The sequence below is a fragment of the Pleurodeles waltl genome, chromosome 2_2 (assembly GCF_031143425.1).
Source record: "Pleurodeles waltl isolate 20211129_DDA chromosome 2_2, aPleWal1.hap1.20221129, whole genome shotgun sequence".
Classification (NCBI taxonomy): Eukaryota; Metazoa; Chordata; class Amphibia; order Caudata; family Salamandridae; genus Pleurodeles; species Pleurodeles waltl.
The window spans coordinates 847,805,691-847,824,073 of NC_090439.1; the positions used below are offsets into that span (position 1 = coordinate 847,805,691).

The following is an 18,383-nucleotide window of genomic DNA, read 5'->3' on the forward strand; positions in this document are numbered from 1 at the left end:
AGTAGTAGTTGCGGGACCTTATTGACGCTGGAAGTGACTTTAGGTGATGCCACCAATGCCATAAAGTACCTGACTCAGAGCTTCAATACAAGTTGCCTTTTTCCTGCACATTCAACACAGATCTGGAGCTTCACTCTCTGAGGAATTTTCCCACAAAATTCCTTTTGCAGTATCATGTCTACTTCCAAGAAGTCTAGGTTTAAACCCTAATGGATTGTGAGGGACAGATGTCCATTATGAGCCTCCACATAGTCTGTTTATAGAGCTTAGGTTCTAACCATGAATCCAGGTCTTGCTCCTCATGCCTCAGATTGCACCTCATGACCATCAAGGAGCAGGAGGCCAAACCCTTCGTTGCCAGGGCCAAGAATGTACATCGATCCTGGAAGCGCTTCAGGCACCATTCCCGCTCTCCATCTTCTCTTCGGCCAAAAACAAGCGGAAATATGAGGAGAAGAAGTGTTCCAGATGTAAGGCTCCTCATCATTCTCTATCTAATAGAGACTTCTAGCTGCAGATGCCTTACCTTCGAATTTTCCCCAGGTATCAGAGTGGATCCGGAAGGTTTTTTATGAGCAGTACCCCTGCGCACCAGTAGGTGGGGTTGATTGGCTTCATGTCTGATGCTGGCCGCTACAGAAGTGAAGTTGCAGTACCTATATAAGCACCACCCAGGCCTAGTGACACCACTTCTTTGCTTTCTGTGACAGCCAACGCTGATTCGAGAGAAGACCCTTTAGAATACTAGCCCCTTGAGGAAGGAATGGACAGGTATGAGAATATGGGTGAAGCCAGTGGACTGGATACCTCTCCAGATACTGGTATACTTTCTCCCCCTACCATGGCTCTGAAGGAGGAGCTTCCTACACAATGGTGGTGCGAAGGGCAGCTGAGTTACTAGACCTTCAACTACCCTCGGTGGCAGTCAAGAATAATCTCTTGACCGAATTGCAGCAACAGAGAGTCTCCACATCTGAACCCTTACTCCTGTTCAGTGATGCATTTATGGGCGTCCTTTTGGGTGCCTGGTCCAAATCCAGCACAGGTGCTCCTGTGTATAGGACAATTGCCTGCTGCCATTGCCTCGCGCCTGCGGACCCAAGATTCCTCACGCAGCACCATACCCTTGATAGCTTGGTGGTCCAAGCCTCAACCTCCCAAGGTGCTTTCCGTACTGCTCCCCAGGTTAAGGAATCCAAATGGCTGGACTCATTTGGGAAAAAGAGGTTTTCTTCCGCCAGCCTGGCATTGCGGTCCGTGAACGCCACATGCCTATTGGGCCGATCTCCCCATACTCTAGAACACAGTTGCACAAGTGATGCCACAAGTTCTGGAGGAGGCCTGAGCTGTACTCTCTCAGACTGTTGCCGATGGGAGAGATGCAGCAAAGTTCACAATTTGTTACAGACTTCACACAACCGACTTGCTAGGCAGAGTGGTTTCCATGACACTGGCCCTGAGGTGCCATGCCTGGCTGAGGACGTCTGGCTTTCTCTGGGATGTCCAAGCTTCCCTTATGGACGTGCCCTTCAATGGCACCCATTTTTCCCAACACTTCCAGGACTCTCAGGCTATGGCGAGGTCTTTGGGCCTCGTGGCGTGCCCCCACAATCTGCATTTTGCTCCTTTCGTGGCTATGGAAGGGCCTTCCAGCCATGCCAGTTCTTGGCTAGTCACCATGCTTCCCATTCTCCTCAGTCTCTGCGTGGACAAGGGTGCTGTACCCGTAGACCTCATGGATCAGGTGGTCAGCGGTCTGGTCAGTTCGCCACCTCCCCAATTGCAGCAGCCCCCAAACCCTCCTAGTCTGCCCCTTTACCACCATGGGCGTCCAGTTGGCAGCAGGATACACCATCACCTGCCCTAATGATGGGAGTCCATAATAACAGACAGGTGGGTTTTGCAGATTGTCTGAAGGAGCTACTCCCTTCCCTTCAAGACTACCCCTCTCTCCATGTCACCATCATATGACCGGCTAATGCAGGATCATCGGTCCCTTCTCCATGAGGAAGTCACAGCTCTCTTCTCCAAGGGCGCCATAGAGAGGGTTGTGGTGGCAGAAGTAGGCAGTGGTTGCTATTCCCTCAGCTTTCTGGTTCCCAAAAAAGACAAGGGCCTTCGCCGTAATTTAGGTCTTTGAACCCTCAGCCTCTTCTTCGGGAAAGAGAAATCCAAAATGCTCATGTTGGCTCAGGTCTTGTCTCCCCTGGACCCAAGAGGTTGGTTGATATTGTTGGACTTGCAGGACGCATATTTTCACATTTCCGTCCTGCCTGCCCAGAGACATTAGGTGCTGTTTACAGTAGGCCACAAGCACTTTCAGTTCACTATGCATCCTTTTGGCCTTACGAGCACCCCTAGGGTGTTCAAGGTGATGGCAGTGGTCGCAGTTCATCTGTGGAGATCAGAGATGTCAGTCTTCCCCTATCACGACAACTAGCTGTTGAAGCCAAGCTCACCCAGGCTGTCGGCTCCCACCTCCGGATTATAGCGGACCTTCTGCATTTGCTGAGGTTCACAATCAATATGCCAAAGTCACACATGACTCCCTCGTAGACAGTCCCTTTCATCAGAGCTGCTCTGGACCTGGTGCAGTTTCTTGCTTATCCTCCCATACGGCGAGTCAAGCATGTTCAGGCTATGATACCAATGTTTCAGCCTCTATCCTGGATTCCTTCCCTTCGAAACTACCCCTTCATCCCTCCATGCCCTGGACCCTGGAGACTAGATGGTAGCATTGGACTTGCAGGACGCCTATTTTCACATTCCTGTCCTGCCTTCCCACAGACCCTACTTGTGGTTTGTGGTAGGACACAAGCACTTTCAGTTCACCATGCTCCCATTCAGCCTTACCAGCGCCCCTTGGGTGTTTACGAAAGTGATGCTGGTGGTCACAGCTTATCTGCGCAGGATAGGGGTTTTCAGTCTTCCCATACCTCAGCTGGCTGTTGGAGTCGAGCTCTCCCCAGGCTGTTGTCTCCCACCTCCAGACTACGATGAACCTCCTGCATTCGCTCAGGTGACACATGCCAGATGGCATATGTGGGCTTTGCCATCGGACCTGAAGTTCCACTGGGCTCCGACATGGTCCAGATATCGGAGGGAACTGCACAAGATCTGCAGTAGTAGCTTTCGAATCGAGATTGGGTCATAGGCAGATCCCTCTCCCATCCCCAACCAGATCACACAGTAGTGACAGATGCTTGACTCCTGGGATGGGGCGGCCAAATGGGGGAGGCGGAGATCAGAGGCAGCTGGTCTCCAGCAGAGTCCGGGTTCCACATTAACTTTCTGGAGCTCAGGACGATCAGGCTTTTATTCAAAGCATTCCTTCCCTCTCTACAAGGAAAAGTAGTGCAGGTGTTCACGGACAACACCACCCCCATGTGGTACTGAAACAAGTAGGGCAAAGTGGGCTTGTGGACCATTTGTCAAGAGGCTCTGTGCCTCTGGACATGGCTGGAACTTCAGGGCATATCCCTAGTGGTTCAACATATGGCGGGCACTCTGAATGCCAGAGAAGACTTACTCAGCCGTCGATGCATGGTCAATCACGAATGGCGTCTCCATCCGGAAGTGGATCAAGGTCTCTTTCAGCATTGAGGAGAGCCTTGGTTAGATCTGTTCGCCTTAGCAGAAAACGCACAATGTGAGCTGTTTTGCGCATTGGAATTTCCAAGGCAGCACTAACTTGGCAAAGCTTTTTTGTCTTTGGTGGAACTCTGGCCTCCTTTACGCCTTTCCGCCAATACCACTTTAGCCCAGAGTTCTGAAGAAAATCAAGAACGACCGGGCCCAAGTAAGCTTGGTGGCTCCGAACTGGGTACAAAAGGTATTGTATCCCGAGCTTCTGAGCATGGCCAGCAGTCCTCTGATCAGACGGCCCCTTTGGGAGGATCTTCTGTTGCAGCAGCAGGGGATGGTTCTCCACCCAGACCTGTCCAGTCTCCGCCTTCTTGCGTGGAGTTTGACTGGTGGCAGTTGACATTTTTCTACCTTCCGCCTGAAGTCTGTAATGTTATCTTGGCAGCCATGCATCCTTCCACCAAAACGGTATACACCTGTCGTTGGAAGAAATTTGTGGCATGGTGTACCAACAAATCTGTTCCCCTTTCTGCATCTCTGTCTGAGGTTCTACCGTTTTTCCTCTCTCTTGTCCAGCAGGGCTCTGCTTTGGGCACCCTTAAAGCCATCTCTGCCTTCCTCAGTCTGCCAGATCAACCCTTCTTATTCAAATATCTCTTTGTTGAGAGGTTTCTTAATGGACTCACTCACATGTTCCCACCTACCCTGTTCATAATGCCGCAGTGGGATTTGAATCTGGTACTTACTTATGTGAGCTCCTTTTGAGCCACTACATAATTGTCCCTTGCGCCTCCACACACTGAAAACCGCTTTCCTTATTGCCATCACCTTTGCTCGCAGAGTGAGTGAGCTCAAAGCTGTTTCTTCGAAGCCCCCATTTCTGTCTGTCCATCCTGACAAAGTGGTGCTTCGTGGTGGTTCGCTTTAAAGTGGTCATACCCGTTCATGTAGGCCAATTTATCACTTTCCCAACTTTTTAAGCACTCCCACATCCTTCTCATGAAGAGGAGAGACTCCACTGTCTGGTTCCAAAAACAGCATTTGCGTTCTACCTCAACCATACAAAAGGTTTCTGTGTGGACGATCAACTCTCTGCAGGTTATGTGAGTGCGAATAAAGGATGGGCAGTGGATAAACGGACCATCTCTCAATGTGTTGTCCTCTGCATCAAGAAGTGCTAGGCTCTCACAAAGAAGCAAACCCTCGGGGTTTGCATGCTCATTCCACCAGAGTAACTGCTGCAACCACAGCATTGGCACGCGGAGTTCCGGTCCTGGACATCTGCCAAGCAGCAGCGTGGTTGTCTCTGCACACATTCACAAAGCCTGGACAGTCAGGCCCACAGCGACGGCTACTTTGGCCATTCGGTTCTGCCGGACTTTTTAGTCTGATCTTGGATCGCAGCCCACTGCCGAGGATGGTGTGGCTTGGGTGTCTATTCTAACCAGAAGTCTCTATCAGATGAACAAGATACTTAAAAACCTCCAGTAACAAATTATCTGGCATATTCTAATTGCAGATTCCTTACCGGCCCACCCATCCTCCCCGCTTTGTGAATTGATTTCTAGGGCCAGGACTCCTATTCAGGGCCCTAGTTCTGGCGCACCAATATCAGTGTCCTTCATGGCTCTGCGCTACAAGCGTGGAAAGTTGTGAAAAGAAACTGACATCAGCGCACTGGGGTGATGCCTATACACAACTATCACCACGGCGAACACAATGCCAACGACGCACCCCGGGGTTGACCAATGCCACTTGATAGCGCGCAAGGATACTGCTTGAAGAAAAATCTCCAGATCCAGTCTGACTCCTGGGGGAAATTCTAAGGTAGGGAATCTGCAACCAGAATAATTTGTTACCGAAGATAAGTAACTTGTTCTTTAACGCTTGTGCTCAAAATATGAGGCATGGTGGCCCTGCAGGGGAAGAGTGCTTGAGGGCCTGGGCTCTGTTTGTTTGAAGTTTGATTCTAACAAAATAATGTGAATTGGTGGCCAATATCACTGTGCTTCTCTATGGCTTTCAGTGCTTGTGTAAAGCACTGCTTGTTATTATTTCCGTGGGACTCCCACCATGACAATGGGGAAGATTTAAGCATGTGAATCTATGAAAGATATCAATACTGGAGAACCACAGTGTACAGGTAAGTAACTTATTTTTTCCTTGCACACCTTTGCTGAGCATTACTTTCTGGATACAGAGGTGCAAAGGGATGGACACTTTGTCAGGTCCGTCATTCTTTGTCTAACCATTCATCAACCCTCCTCCTGGGCAGGAGTTTTCTATTAAATCTGTTCCTGGAAGTAGAAGTATCCAGTAGAAAAAAAAAGTTACTTACCTATGGTAACTGTCTTCTTGGTGGATACTATATCTACCTGCAAATTCCCCAACGACCCCACTCCCCGCCTCTTCGTTGGATGAATGAGATATAAGGAAAGTTAATAAGATCCTATGTTCCAATAATTTAGTACTGCAATTCTTCATCAGTGTCAGTCTCCCCTCTCACCTCAGAAGCTTGGAAAAAATTACGTTGATGCGCCACTGCAGGCATTTTATTGCTTTTGTGGGGGTTGCCTGGCTTCACTTTCAATGCCAACAGTGTCCTGAGCCCTAGAGTGTCCACCAGAAAGATTGTTCCTGCAGGTAAGTAACATTTTCTTCAGCTTCACAAGGCTAGGGTAGTCATTCAAACTAACCAAGTTTCTTCCAAAGGTTGTCTTATCTGTCCACATCAACCAAACCATTGAACAGGCTGTCTTCTTCCCACAACCAGAGTCCATTACAGAAAGGGTACTTTACTACCTAGATGTTAACAAGGTCTTCATATATTACATTGAGTTTGTAAGTCCAATCATTCTTTTGTAGCCTTTGCCACAATCTGCATGAGCCACCCAATCTCTAAACTGGGTATTGCAAGATGGATTGTAAAGTGCATCCAAACTAGCTATGCTAAAGCCCAACTGGACACTGTATCCCCTGTAGGGCTTATTCCGCACTTAAAAAGGGTGCCACTTTGAATTTCCTGGGTAACATTCCTTTAGTTTATATTGGCAAGGACTCCACTTGGCCAATTACATACACATTTACAGAGCATGGGTTTGTGGATATTGTAGCCTGTCAAAAGGATTTGGTTGACCAGGCTGTCCTAAGAACATTGTTAAAAATAATCTGCATTGTCAGCTCTCCAGGCACCACTTTGGAGAGAAAATGATTTACAGTCCAGACAGAGCATTGGTATCTACAGCTACAAATGGTATTGATGTAAAATGTTTTCTGTGTCAGTAAACGCTACAAACAGATGGTTACAAAGTAAGTAGCATTTTCCATTACACCCATAAGCAATGTTTTGTACATCTATCAATTTTGTGTGACCACTCAGCTGCAATTCAGCTGTTAATTTTGCTTCAACATTGTCAAAGACCTACCTCCAATTAATTGCCAATTCTTTAAGCAGTATAGCCTCCTTAAAAGAGGTGTGTAAAGCTTTTAGAATATTAAGGGCGGAATAGTCAAATAAAACATTCCCTGGTCAGGAGCCTCTAAGGCTGTGATGGATACATCTAAAAGAGACTCCCACAGGAAGGGAGAGACCAGCATTGGATGCAGAAGACTGGTGATGGGCCTGACCTTTGTGGGATGTTCCCTCCTGTGGGATCATTCCTCTTAGTCACTGGATATCCTCCCCTCTAAACCTGTGAGCATATCTTCTCAACCCCTAGCTCGCTATGGATGACTCTTCAATCCTGCCCTTTTCTTTGGGAGGGACTGAGAAACTCAACTGAGGGTTGAGGGATAGAGACTTTGAAATGTTAGGCCAAAGGATATATTCATGTAGGTTCTGTCCTCAGTCATGTTGCCTTCAGTGACGCTTCCAACATTTAGTAGTTCTAATTTACAATGTGTATGTACATTTGATAAAAACTGTAGTAAGACAGCAAGTAACTGCATTAGGGTTGGTGTGTGCACTGCCCATAATGATGAGCTATATGAATCACATGAATTAATAAATAGTGATAGACACCTATAACTAAATGATCAATTTACATAAACATCTTTTTTTTTCTTCCAGATGAAAGTCATTCTTTTAGTGATGCCCTTTTCTACGGCAATGAATCTACACTCTTTATCTTTGACATGCTATTTTTTTCAGTTGTGGATTTAGCATCGCAAAACTTTATTCTAGCAGCTGTACTTACGTACACGCAGCAAGAGGTGAGCCTATTTTTTAATCTTTATTTTAAATCATATTCATCTTCTGTCTGCAGACATGTAGCGGGATACATCTGAAAGGAAAAATATCAGAGGTTTCAGTTTATTGTGGGAAGTCTCTGTGAGATGTCTCTGGTGAATCCAAAGCTTTGTGAAGCCAGTTCTTCGCATGCACGTGTTCTCAGCAAACATCTACGCTTTCCCCCCCACACAAAAGCACGCCTATGGCATTCTCTTTTATTCAACTACTTGGTGCAAATTGCAAACTGCTTCTCTCACTCAGTAGTTCTGTACTACAGGCTCCATTCTGCCCACTTTCTAAATGCCTTTCTGTCATTTGTTTAGCAGCGGCAGCCTGTGGTGTTCTGTGTTCAAGCCATGCTGATGGTGACAATAGCAGTGAAGATCTTGTGCCTTTAATTTTACAAGCATGTTTAGACTGGGAGAAAGCTATCCATTTCTCATAGAGACTTCTTGCTGCAGATTCCTCACCTTTGGATTATTCGCTAGGTATCAGACTGGACCCGAAAACTTTTGAACAGTACCTATGCATGCTGGTAGGTGGTATTGTGCAACTCTGCACTGACGCTGTTCCTCTCTGGCAGTGATGTGCTGGCCTAGATAGGTGACACTGTCATCAGCTGATGTCAGTTCTTTTCTTTCCGCTCCACCACATGCAGATCTTGTGCTACCTCTGGTTTATTCTTGACAGTTTTCAGCTTAAAACTTTACAGTGTGCAAGGGAAATTTACCTCTTGAGACAGGTTTCAAACTCTGTAAGGAGCAAAACACGATGGAGTGTGTCCTCCAAATAATCCAAATATCCTCCAAATAAGTGGCTACCACAATGTTAATTTAACATGGAATTGTTCATTCCTTGCATCCATATGTTCTAAAACCTTATTTATTAATTATTATTTACATATTTTCTTTAATAATATCTCAAAGTACGACTTATTGAACCCAAACAGATTATTGGCTAGACGTGTGGGTGAGCTTGCAGGCTCTTTCTGTCAAGTACTGCATATTGGAGTTATCTGATAGAGACTTCTAGTTGCAGATTCCTTACCTTAGAATTTTCCCCCAGGCGTCAGACTGGATCCAGAGATTTTTTTCTTCAAGCAATACCCTTGCGCGCCGGTAGGTGGCATCGGTCGACTCCGTAGGCGTCGTGGTCGCTGTGATGACGTCTCGAGTAGTACATAGACGCCGCCCTCGCGCAGTGACATCAGTTCTTTTCTTTCCACGCCAAGCGCTGATCCAAGAGAGAGCTACCCTCAGCTATTTTTTGGCCAAATTTGACTGTTTTGTCGACTTTTTTGGTGCAAACTTGGTGCGTCGAGGATGTCCCCGAAGACCGGGTTCAAGCCCTGTGAGGACTGCCACCGCATGATGTCGGTGACGGACCCTCATCGTGTCTCTCTGTGGTGCCTCGAGCGCAACCACGACCCGAAGTCGTGCTCCGAGTGCCGGGCGATGCATCCGAAGGCTTTGAGGGAGCAGTCCCTAAAGCTGATGGTGGCCCGGCACTCGACTCTGCGCAAGTCCCGATCTCGCTCGAGAGGAAGGTCTTGAGATCGGTCGCGGAGCCACCACCACTCGTCGTCATCTAAATCGTCAGGTCACGGTAAGAAAAAGAAGAAGTCGAAGAAGTCCCATCGCTCTCCGACTTCACCCTGTCGCTCGGCCGATGTGACGCGGGACAAGCGTCAACAAAGTAGGCCTCCGTCCTCGGAGCCTACGCCTGGGTCTTCTCCACGCTTCCCCGAGTATCCCGGAGCCGGAGCGACCCCCGACCAACTCAGAGTTTTACTAGGCCATGCTCCTCATCTTTGGGCGTGCTGACCCCGATACGGCGCCTACGGGCCCAACGGGCTTGGCCGAGGGGCCTTCAGGTTCTGCTCCGGTGGGATACGGTTGCGCAAGTGCTGCCGCAGATACCGAGGAGGCCCGTGCTATCGTCTCCCAAGCAGTCAAAGACGGGAGAGACGCGGCAAAGTTCACCATTCGTTGTGGGCTGGATACGACCGACTCTCTGGGCAGATCGGTTGCTACGACAGTGGCCTTGAGGCCCCATGCCTGGTTACGTACTTCTGGTTTTTCGGGGAATGTCCAACAGTCACTCATGGACATGCCCTTTGATGGCACCCGTCTCTTCGGAGACAAAGCGGACTCTGCCTTAGAGAGGTTCAAGGAGTCTAGGGCTACGGCTCGGTCCCTTGGCCTTTCTGCCACCACACCCCCCCAACAGTCCGCTTTTCGTCCCTTTCGTGGCCACGGAAGGGTCGCCCTGTCGCGTCCTCAACCCAGCCACCGGGCCATGCACGCTGGACAGTCTATGCGTGGCCGGGTGCGCGGAATCCCACAAGGTCGTGGGACAGGGAACCAGAGGTCTGTCCAGTCCACCCCTGCCCCTGCTGCAGCCTCCAAACCTTCCAAGTCCGTCCCCTCACTCCCGCCCAGTAGGAGGCAGAATCCGCCATCATCTGCCCCACTGGGAACATATCACCACGACGGGTGGGTTTTGCAAATAATTCGGAAGGGCTACTCCCTCCCTTTCGAATCCGCACCACCACACATGCCACCAACCTTCCATCCCATTTTGGAGGATCATTTGGTACTTCTCCGCTAGGAAGTCGCAGCTCTCTTGGCCAAGGGAGCTATAGAAAGGGTCCCTGGGCCAGAAGTAGGTCGTGGTTGTTATTCCCACTACTTTCTGATACCAAAGAAGGACAAAGGTTTGCGCCCTATCCTAGATCTTCGGGACCTGAACTACTTCCTCAAGAAGGAGAAGTTCAGAATGCTCACCCTGGCTCAGGTTCTGTCTGCCTTGGACCCAGAAGACTGGATGGTAGCGTTGGACTTGCAGGACGCTTATTTCCACATCCCCATCCTGCCTGCCCACAGACGTTACCTACGATTCGTGGTAGGTCACGAGCACTTTCAGTTTACCATGCTCCCTTTCGGCCTTACCAGTGCCCCTCGGGTGTTCACGAAAGTGATGCCGGTGGTTGCAGCTCATCTGCACAGGTTAGGGGTCTCAGTCTTCCCCTACCTAGACGACATGCTGTTGAAGGCGCCTTCGCCCCAGACAGTGGTCTCACACCTCCAGACTACGGCGAACCTCCTGCACCAGCTGGGGTTCACTATCAACGTGCCGAAGTCACACCTGACTCCCTCTCAGATGCTCCCTTTTATTGGGGCAGTTCTGGACACAGTGCGGTTTCGGGCTTATCCTCCCCAAAAGCGAGTCCAAGACATTCAGGCTATGATTCCGATCTTTCAGCCTTGGTCTTGGGTTTCGGTGAGACAGACTCTGAGGCTGCTGGGCCTCTTGGCCTCCTGCATCCTGCTAGTTACACATGCCAGGTGGCATATGCGGGCTCTGCAGTGGGACTTGAAGTTCCAGTGGGCGCAGCATCAGGGGAATCTCTCCGACATGGTCCAGATCTCAGAGGGGACTGCGAAAGACCTGCAGTGGTGGCTTTTGAATCCCAATTGGGTCAATGGCAGATCCCTCTCCCTTCCATAACCAGATCTCTCAATAGTGACAGATGTGACGCTTCTGGGTTGGGGCGGCCGCATGGGAGAGGTGGAGATCAGAGGCCTCTGGTCTCCGGCGGAGTCGGGACTCCACATAAATATGCTGGAGCTCCGAGCGATCAGACTTGCGTTGAAAGCATTCCTTCCCTCTCTCAAAGGGAAAGTGGTGCAGGTGTTCACGGACAACACTACCGCCATGTGATACTCCAACAAACAAGGCGGGGTATGGTCCTGGACCCTATGTCAGGAGGCACTACGCCTCTGGACATGGCTGGAACATCAGGGCATTACCCTGATGGTTCAACATCTGGTGGGCTCTCTCAACGCCAGAGCAGACAAGCTCATCTGCCGACGCACTGTCGATTACGAATGACGTCTCCATCCGGAGGTGGCGCAAGGTCTCTTTCTCATGTGGGGAGATCCGTGGTTAGATCTGTTTGCCTTTTTCGCTATTTTGCGCGTTGAAGTTTCCAAGGCGGCACTCGCTCGGAGACGCTTTTTGTGGAACTCCAGCCTTATTTACGCCTTCCCGCCTATCCCTCTTCTGCCCAGAGTTCTCAAGAAGATCAAGAGCGACCAGGCCCAAATTATCTTGGTGGCTCCGGACTGGTCTCGAAGAGTGTGTTATCCCGATTTTCTGAGCATGTCCATCGATCCTCCACTCAGACTGCCTCTTCGGGCGGATCTTCTGTCGCAGCAGCAGGGGACGGTCCTCCACCCGAACCTGTCCAACCTCCGCCTTCATGCGTGCAGATTGAGCGGCAACAGTTGACGGCATCTGCCCTTCCATCCGAAGTCTGCAATGTTATCTTGGCAGCCAGACGTCCCTCGACTAAAACTGTATATGCCTGTCGTTGGAATAAATTTGTGGCATGGTGCACCAACAAATCTGTTGACCCCCTATCTGCCCCTCTTTCAGAGGTTCTTCTATTCATTCTTTCCTTAGCGCAGCAGGACTCTGCATTGGGCACCCTTAAGGGGTATCTGTCTGCCATTTCCACCTTTCTTAGGCTTCCTGATCAGCCCTCACTCTTTAAATCTCCTCTTGTGAGTAGGTTCTTAAAGGAGCTCACCCACTTATTTCCTCCCACTCCCTTCATCATGCCTCAGTGGGATCTTAATCTTGTGCTTACTTTCTTGATATGTACTCCCTTTGAGCCTATGTATAATTGTTCCTTATGGCTCCTCACATTCAAAACTGTCTTTCTTATCGCCATCACCTCTGCTTGCAGGGTGAGTGAGCTTCAGGCCCTTTCTTCAAAGCCTCCGTACTTGTTCGTACACCACGACAAAGTGGTGTTACGCACTAGAGCTTCCTTCCTTCCTAAGGTGGTTACACCGTTTCATGTAGGCCAGTCCATCACTTTGCCTACCTTCTACGCACCTCCACATCCTTCCCATGAGGAGGAGAGACTCCACCGTCTGGACTCAAAAAGAGCGTTGGCGTTCTACCTCAATCGTACTAAAGACTTCCGGGTGGACGATCAACTCTTTGTTGGCTATGTGGGTGCGAAGAAAGGGAAGGTGGTGCAGAAACGTACCATCTCTCGATGGGTGCTTCTTTGCATCAAAATGTGCTACGCTTTGGCAAAAAAGCAAGCTCCTGAAGGCTTGCGGGCTCATTCTACCAGGGCCACTGCTGCATCCACTGCGTTAGCACGCGGAGTTCCTGTCCTGGATATCTGTCAGGCAGCTTCGTGGGCATCCCTGCACACGTTTGCTAAACATTACTGCCTGGACAGTCAGGTCCGTCAGGACAGCTACTTTGGTCGTTCGGTCGTGCAGGACTTCCTAGTATGATTTTGGTTCGCAGCCCACCACCGAGGATGGCATTGCTTGGGTATCTATTCTAAGGTAAGGAATCTGCAACTAGAAGTCTTTATCAGATGTACAAGTTACTTACCTTCAGTAACAAAATATCTTGTAGAGACATATTCTAGTTGCAGATTCCTTACCGCCCACCCATCCTCCCCGCTTGCGAACTGATTTCTAGGGACAGGGATTCTCCCTTTTAGGTCCTTAGCTCTAGCGCACCAATATCAGTGTTTTTAGCGGCTCTGCGCTCTGGCGTGGAAAGTTAAAAGAAACTGACATCACTGCGTGAGGGCGGCGTCTGTGTACTACTCCTGACGTCATCATGGCGACCATGACGCCTGCGGAGTCGACCAACGCCACCTACCAACGCGCAAGAGTATTGCTTGAAGAAAAAATCTCCAGATCCAGTCTGACGCCTGGGGGAAAATTCTAAGGTAAGGAATCTGCAACTAGAATATGTCTCTACCAGATATTTTGTTACCGAAGGTAAGTAACTTGTACTCCAAGGTGGCACTCACTCGGTGATGCTTTTAGTTGCAAGTGGAGCTCTGGCCTCCTATACCCCTTTCTGCCTTTACCTCTCCTGCCCAGAATTCTCATTCAGATCAAGAACAATCGGGCACAAGTAATCCTTGCGGCCCCGGACAGGGCACAGAGAATCTGGTATCCCGAGCTTCTGAAAACGAACATCAATCTTACAATCAGGCTACCCCTTCGGGAGGGTCTTCTGTTGCAGCAGGGGTGGGTCCTCCACCCGAACCTGTCAACGTTGTGCCTTCGTGTGTGGAAATTGAGCGGCTGCAGTTGACCACTTTCGACCTTCCTCCTGAAGTATGTAACATTATCTTGGCAGCCAGGCGTTCCGGCAAAGATTTGTAAGTTACTGTACAGAGAAGTCTATAGGCATAGAAAACTATAGAAAACAGTGCAAATATAGATAATAGTGGCCCTAGGGGGAGCCCATACCATATTCTAAAAAAATGGAATGCGAATGCAGCACTCCCACCCAGTTAAGTGGAATATGTAGAGGGGAGCTGGAGGTACCAGAAAACCACAGAGGTAAGTACCACAAGACCACGCGCTCCCCCCCCCTCACCCCCACATGAGCGGCCAGGATAGCAGGAGTAAATCACTGGAATTTCCCCAAACCACCCAAAAGGGCGAAAATGAAGAAAATAAGACACCAAGACAAGACTGCAAGAAACCAACAGTGGATTTCTGGAGAAGAAGACTTGCGGAGAGAGGGGACCAAGTTCAAAAGTCACATTGGAGTGCAGGAGGAGTAGCTGTACTTGCAGGAGTTGGTCTACAATGATGAAGATCAGGTCAGCACTGCATTCCTGGAGCCGGAGAAGAGTTCCTGATGGATGCAGAAGATGTCTCAAGCTGGAGTGAAGATTGCAGATGGGTGTTGGTGCAGGAATTCCACCAACAAGCCTTGGCAAAGGCAAATTTGCGGTTAGTGGAAAAGAGGTACTTCCGGGGACCAGTAAGGTGCAGGAGGACTCGACCCAGGAGGGGGAGTCAGAGGGGACCTTCGGCATCGCAGAAGGCCCACAGAAGCAGAGGCAGCACCCACAGGAGTCCCACAGAACGGGGACATAGGAGTTGCAGAAGAAGACCATGCAGCACTACAAAAGGGGAACCTGTATCGCAGGGGAACCACGCAGAAGGCTGTGCTTTGCAGGAAGGAGTGCTGGGGGCTGGTGCTGCACGTAATATGAAGATCCCTTGGAGGAAATACCAACAAGCCTTGGCAGCTGCAAGATACGCAGTGCACAGGGTACTGTCCTGCTTGGAAAGGCAAAGGCCTACCTCCACTAAAGTTGGACAGCTGGTAGAGAGGACCGAAGGAACCACTCATCATGCAGGATCCACGCAGCTCAGCAGGAGAAGGAATCCACGCAGCCAGTTTTCTTGCAGTAGGTGCCTGCAGATATAGGAGAGTGACTCCTTAACTCCAAGGGAGATTCCTTCTTTCTTCTAGTGCAGGCTGAAGAGTTGCCGTCTTCTGAGGATGCACGGCCGTGAAAATGTTGCAGTGCTGGCAGGGACCATGGAAACAATGTTGCAGAAGAGTGTTCCTCGTGGATTGCAGCGTTGTCGGTTCCTGGAGGGTCCAGTCGCGGTTCCTGTGGCCTGAAGTCGAAGTGGAGGTTGCAGAAGAGTGCTGCTGTAATTTTGCAAGCTGAATCTGAGGACCCACCCTTACAGAGAGACCCTAAATAGCCCCGAAATAGCCAGGTAAGCACCTATCAGGAGGGGGCTCTGATGTCACCTGCCTGAACTGGCCATTCAGATGCTCCCAGAGTTCCCTGCCAAACTTGGAAACAAGATGGCAGAACCCAGGGATCCTCTGGAGGAGCTCTGAGGTGATGGACAGGGGAATGGTCACTCCCCTTTCCATTGTTTAGTTTCGCGCCAGAGCAGGTGACCTATGTCCAGTACGTGCGTAAAATGGGGTCCCCGCACACACAGAGTCCAGGCGAATGGATCTGGAGTTTGTGGGGGCACCTCTGCTAGTGCAGGGGTGCCCTCGCACACAGTTACCTGCATGCCTGCCCTCTGGGCTGAGAGGGCCTACCATAGAGGTGAGTTATAGTGACCTGGTACAGTGACCTGTTGTAAAAAAGGGTACATGCACCCATTTCCCGCAGACTGCAATGGCAGGCCTGCAGAATCCTTTGCATGGGCTCCCTGTGCGTGACAGAATAAGTACTGCAGCCCATAGGGATCCCCTGGAACCCCAATGCCCTGAGTACTTAGGTACCATATACTAGAGACTTACGTGGGGGGACCAGTATGCCAAGTGTGGGAAAAGGGTACAGTTACCAAGGGAGAGAGCATAACCGCTGGGGTCCTGGTTAGTAGGATCCCAGTGGACACAGTCAAACACACTGACAACAGACAGAAAATGGGGGTAACCATGCCAAGAAAGAGGGCACTTTCCTACAGGTTTCTTAAAGGGCTTGTAAATTTGTTCCCCCAACGCCATTTGTCATACTTCAGTCTAGTTCTCACATACCTCATATGCACTCCCTTCAAGCCACTGCACAATTGTTCCCTCCCACTGCTTACCATCAAGACAGCCTTAGTGGCAATAACATCTACCTGGAGGGTGACTGAGATACAGGCCTTAGCATCTAAGCCGCCATATCTCACAGTGTATCCAGAAAAGATAGTGCTGCACACCAGTGCCTCTTTCCTTATCAGGGTGGTGACCCCATTCCATCTGGGTCAAACTGTCACCTTGCCATCTTCTTTGCTCCCATACATCCCTTATAGGAGGAGGAGAGACTCCACTGGATGGACCCAAAAAGAGCGTTATCATTCTACCTTGACTGCACAAAAGAGTTCCGGGTGAATGACCAACTCTTTGTGGGGTATGAAGGAGCAAAGAAGGGAAAGGCAGTACAGAAAAGGACCGTTTAATGCTGGGTCATTCTCTTTATTAAGATCTGCTACACCCTGGCTAAAAAGCAGCCTCCTGAGGGCTTAAGGGCCCATTCTACAGGGGAAAAGCTGTGACCACTGTGTTCGCTCATGGAGTCCCAGTCCTGGGCATTTGCCAGACATTACTGCCTGGACAGTCAGGTCGCAGGGAAGGGCATTTTGTCCGTTCACTCCTGCAGGGCTTTCTGGTCTAAAAACATTGTCCGCAGACCACCGCTAGGAAGATATGTCTTGGGCATCTAATCAAAGGTAAATATTCTGCATCTATAAATCTCTACCAGATTAACAAGTTACTTACATTCGATAACACATTATCTGGTAGAGAGTCTATCTAGCTGCAGATTCCTTACACACCCATGCCTCTCATCTCTCCGGACTTGTTACTAGGGTTATGGTGAACCATTTTTTAGGGCCCTAGTTTTGACTCACATTGCACCAGTTCCTGTCAAGGCTCTGCGCTTCTGGCATGGAAAGTTATGATATAAGTAACTGACACCCACGTGCCTGGGTGGCGCCTTTATAGGTGACTGCAACCTCACTTCTAGTGATGAATTGAGCCACCCAGCAGTGCGCAGAAGTAGTATTGCACAGCAAAAGTTGCCAGATCCAGCTTCACCTGGGAAAAACAAAGTTAAGGAATCCTCAGCTAGGTAGTGTCTACCAGTTAATGCGTTACCAAAGGTAAGTAACTTGTTCAACTGTTCCCAAGAAACAAGGGGTCTGAGACCTATTGAGGATCTCCAACTTCTGAACCTGTTCATCTGTTAGGAAAAGTTAAAAATGCTGTTCATTAGTCAAGTAATGCTGGGCTTCAGCTCGGGATAATAATTGAGGTCTGTGGACATTTAGGAGTCCCCCTCACTCACCAGTGCTATTTCAGGTTCACAGTGGGGATTCCAACTCTCCTTTTCAGAATGGTGACAGGTCTACACATACACATCAGCATGTGGGTGATGGGGGTTGTCAAGATAAGGAGTCCTTGTATTCTCATACTTGGATGACTTGCTGGTGAAGGATCTTTTCCATGGCTTGGGCCAATGCAACAGCCAGAAGTCCTATCTGACTTTGACGCAGAGCCTGAGCTTTAATAGGGCAGTGCCTGATACAACCCTTATGAAGATCTTTCCTCCTCCTTAGAGAATCCTTAGAATTTTGATATATTTAACTCAAGCTTGAATACCAGACTTGTGCTTGTTGGGCCTCCTGCATCTATTTGACACTTCATGCCAGTTGGATCTGAGTTCTTCAGTGGCTTTTGAGGAGGCAGTGGCAGCAACCAGTTGCATTCCATCTTGCACACTTGCTCAGTGTGCAAGCAGGTGCTCTGAAACATCTCTTCGTGGAATATCACAAGCAAGTGCTATAACAATTCTCTATATTGGGATTTCAATTTGTGGATATCTTCACCACAGCTTGGAAAAGAAAGTGTCCTCATTCTTCTGTCATATTTTTCCTGTTGGATGTTTTCTTGTGGGATGTTGTCAGGTTATGCTGGCTCTCGGGCCTTCTACAAGCATTCATGATCTTGCTCCTGTCCAGAGTACTGTAGAAAGTGCAGGAGGAGCATATGCATCTGATTGTTCCAGAATGGGCAAGGAGGATATGGTACACAAGTTGTTTGCACTCTGCTTTCAGCTCACTCTTTCCCCCAACTGAGATTGCACCTGCTGGTGCAGCAAGATTGTCAGATTCTACCCTCCAATCCCCAGACACTGCTGTTGCCAGCTAAAAATGTTTTGCCTTCTAAATGAGGTTGTATGATCATCTTGGTGACCAGA

General features: G+C 49.3%; 1 protein-coding gene across 2 annotated transcripts in view; it reads left to right on the forward strand.

Annotated features, from left to right (window-relative positions):
• TMEM67 (transmembrane protein 67) overlaps positions 1-18,383 on the forward strand; it is a 663,651-nt gene that overhangs the window by 595,664 nt on the left and 49,604 nt on the right. For both annotated transcript variants that reach the window (XM_069220469.1, XM_069220470.1), the window contains exon 27: positions 7,655-7,797. In XM_069220469.1, the coding sequence (XP_069076570.1) occupies positions 7,655-7,797 (143 nt within the window). The remainder of the gene's footprint in view (positions 1-7,654; positions 7,798-18,383) is intronic.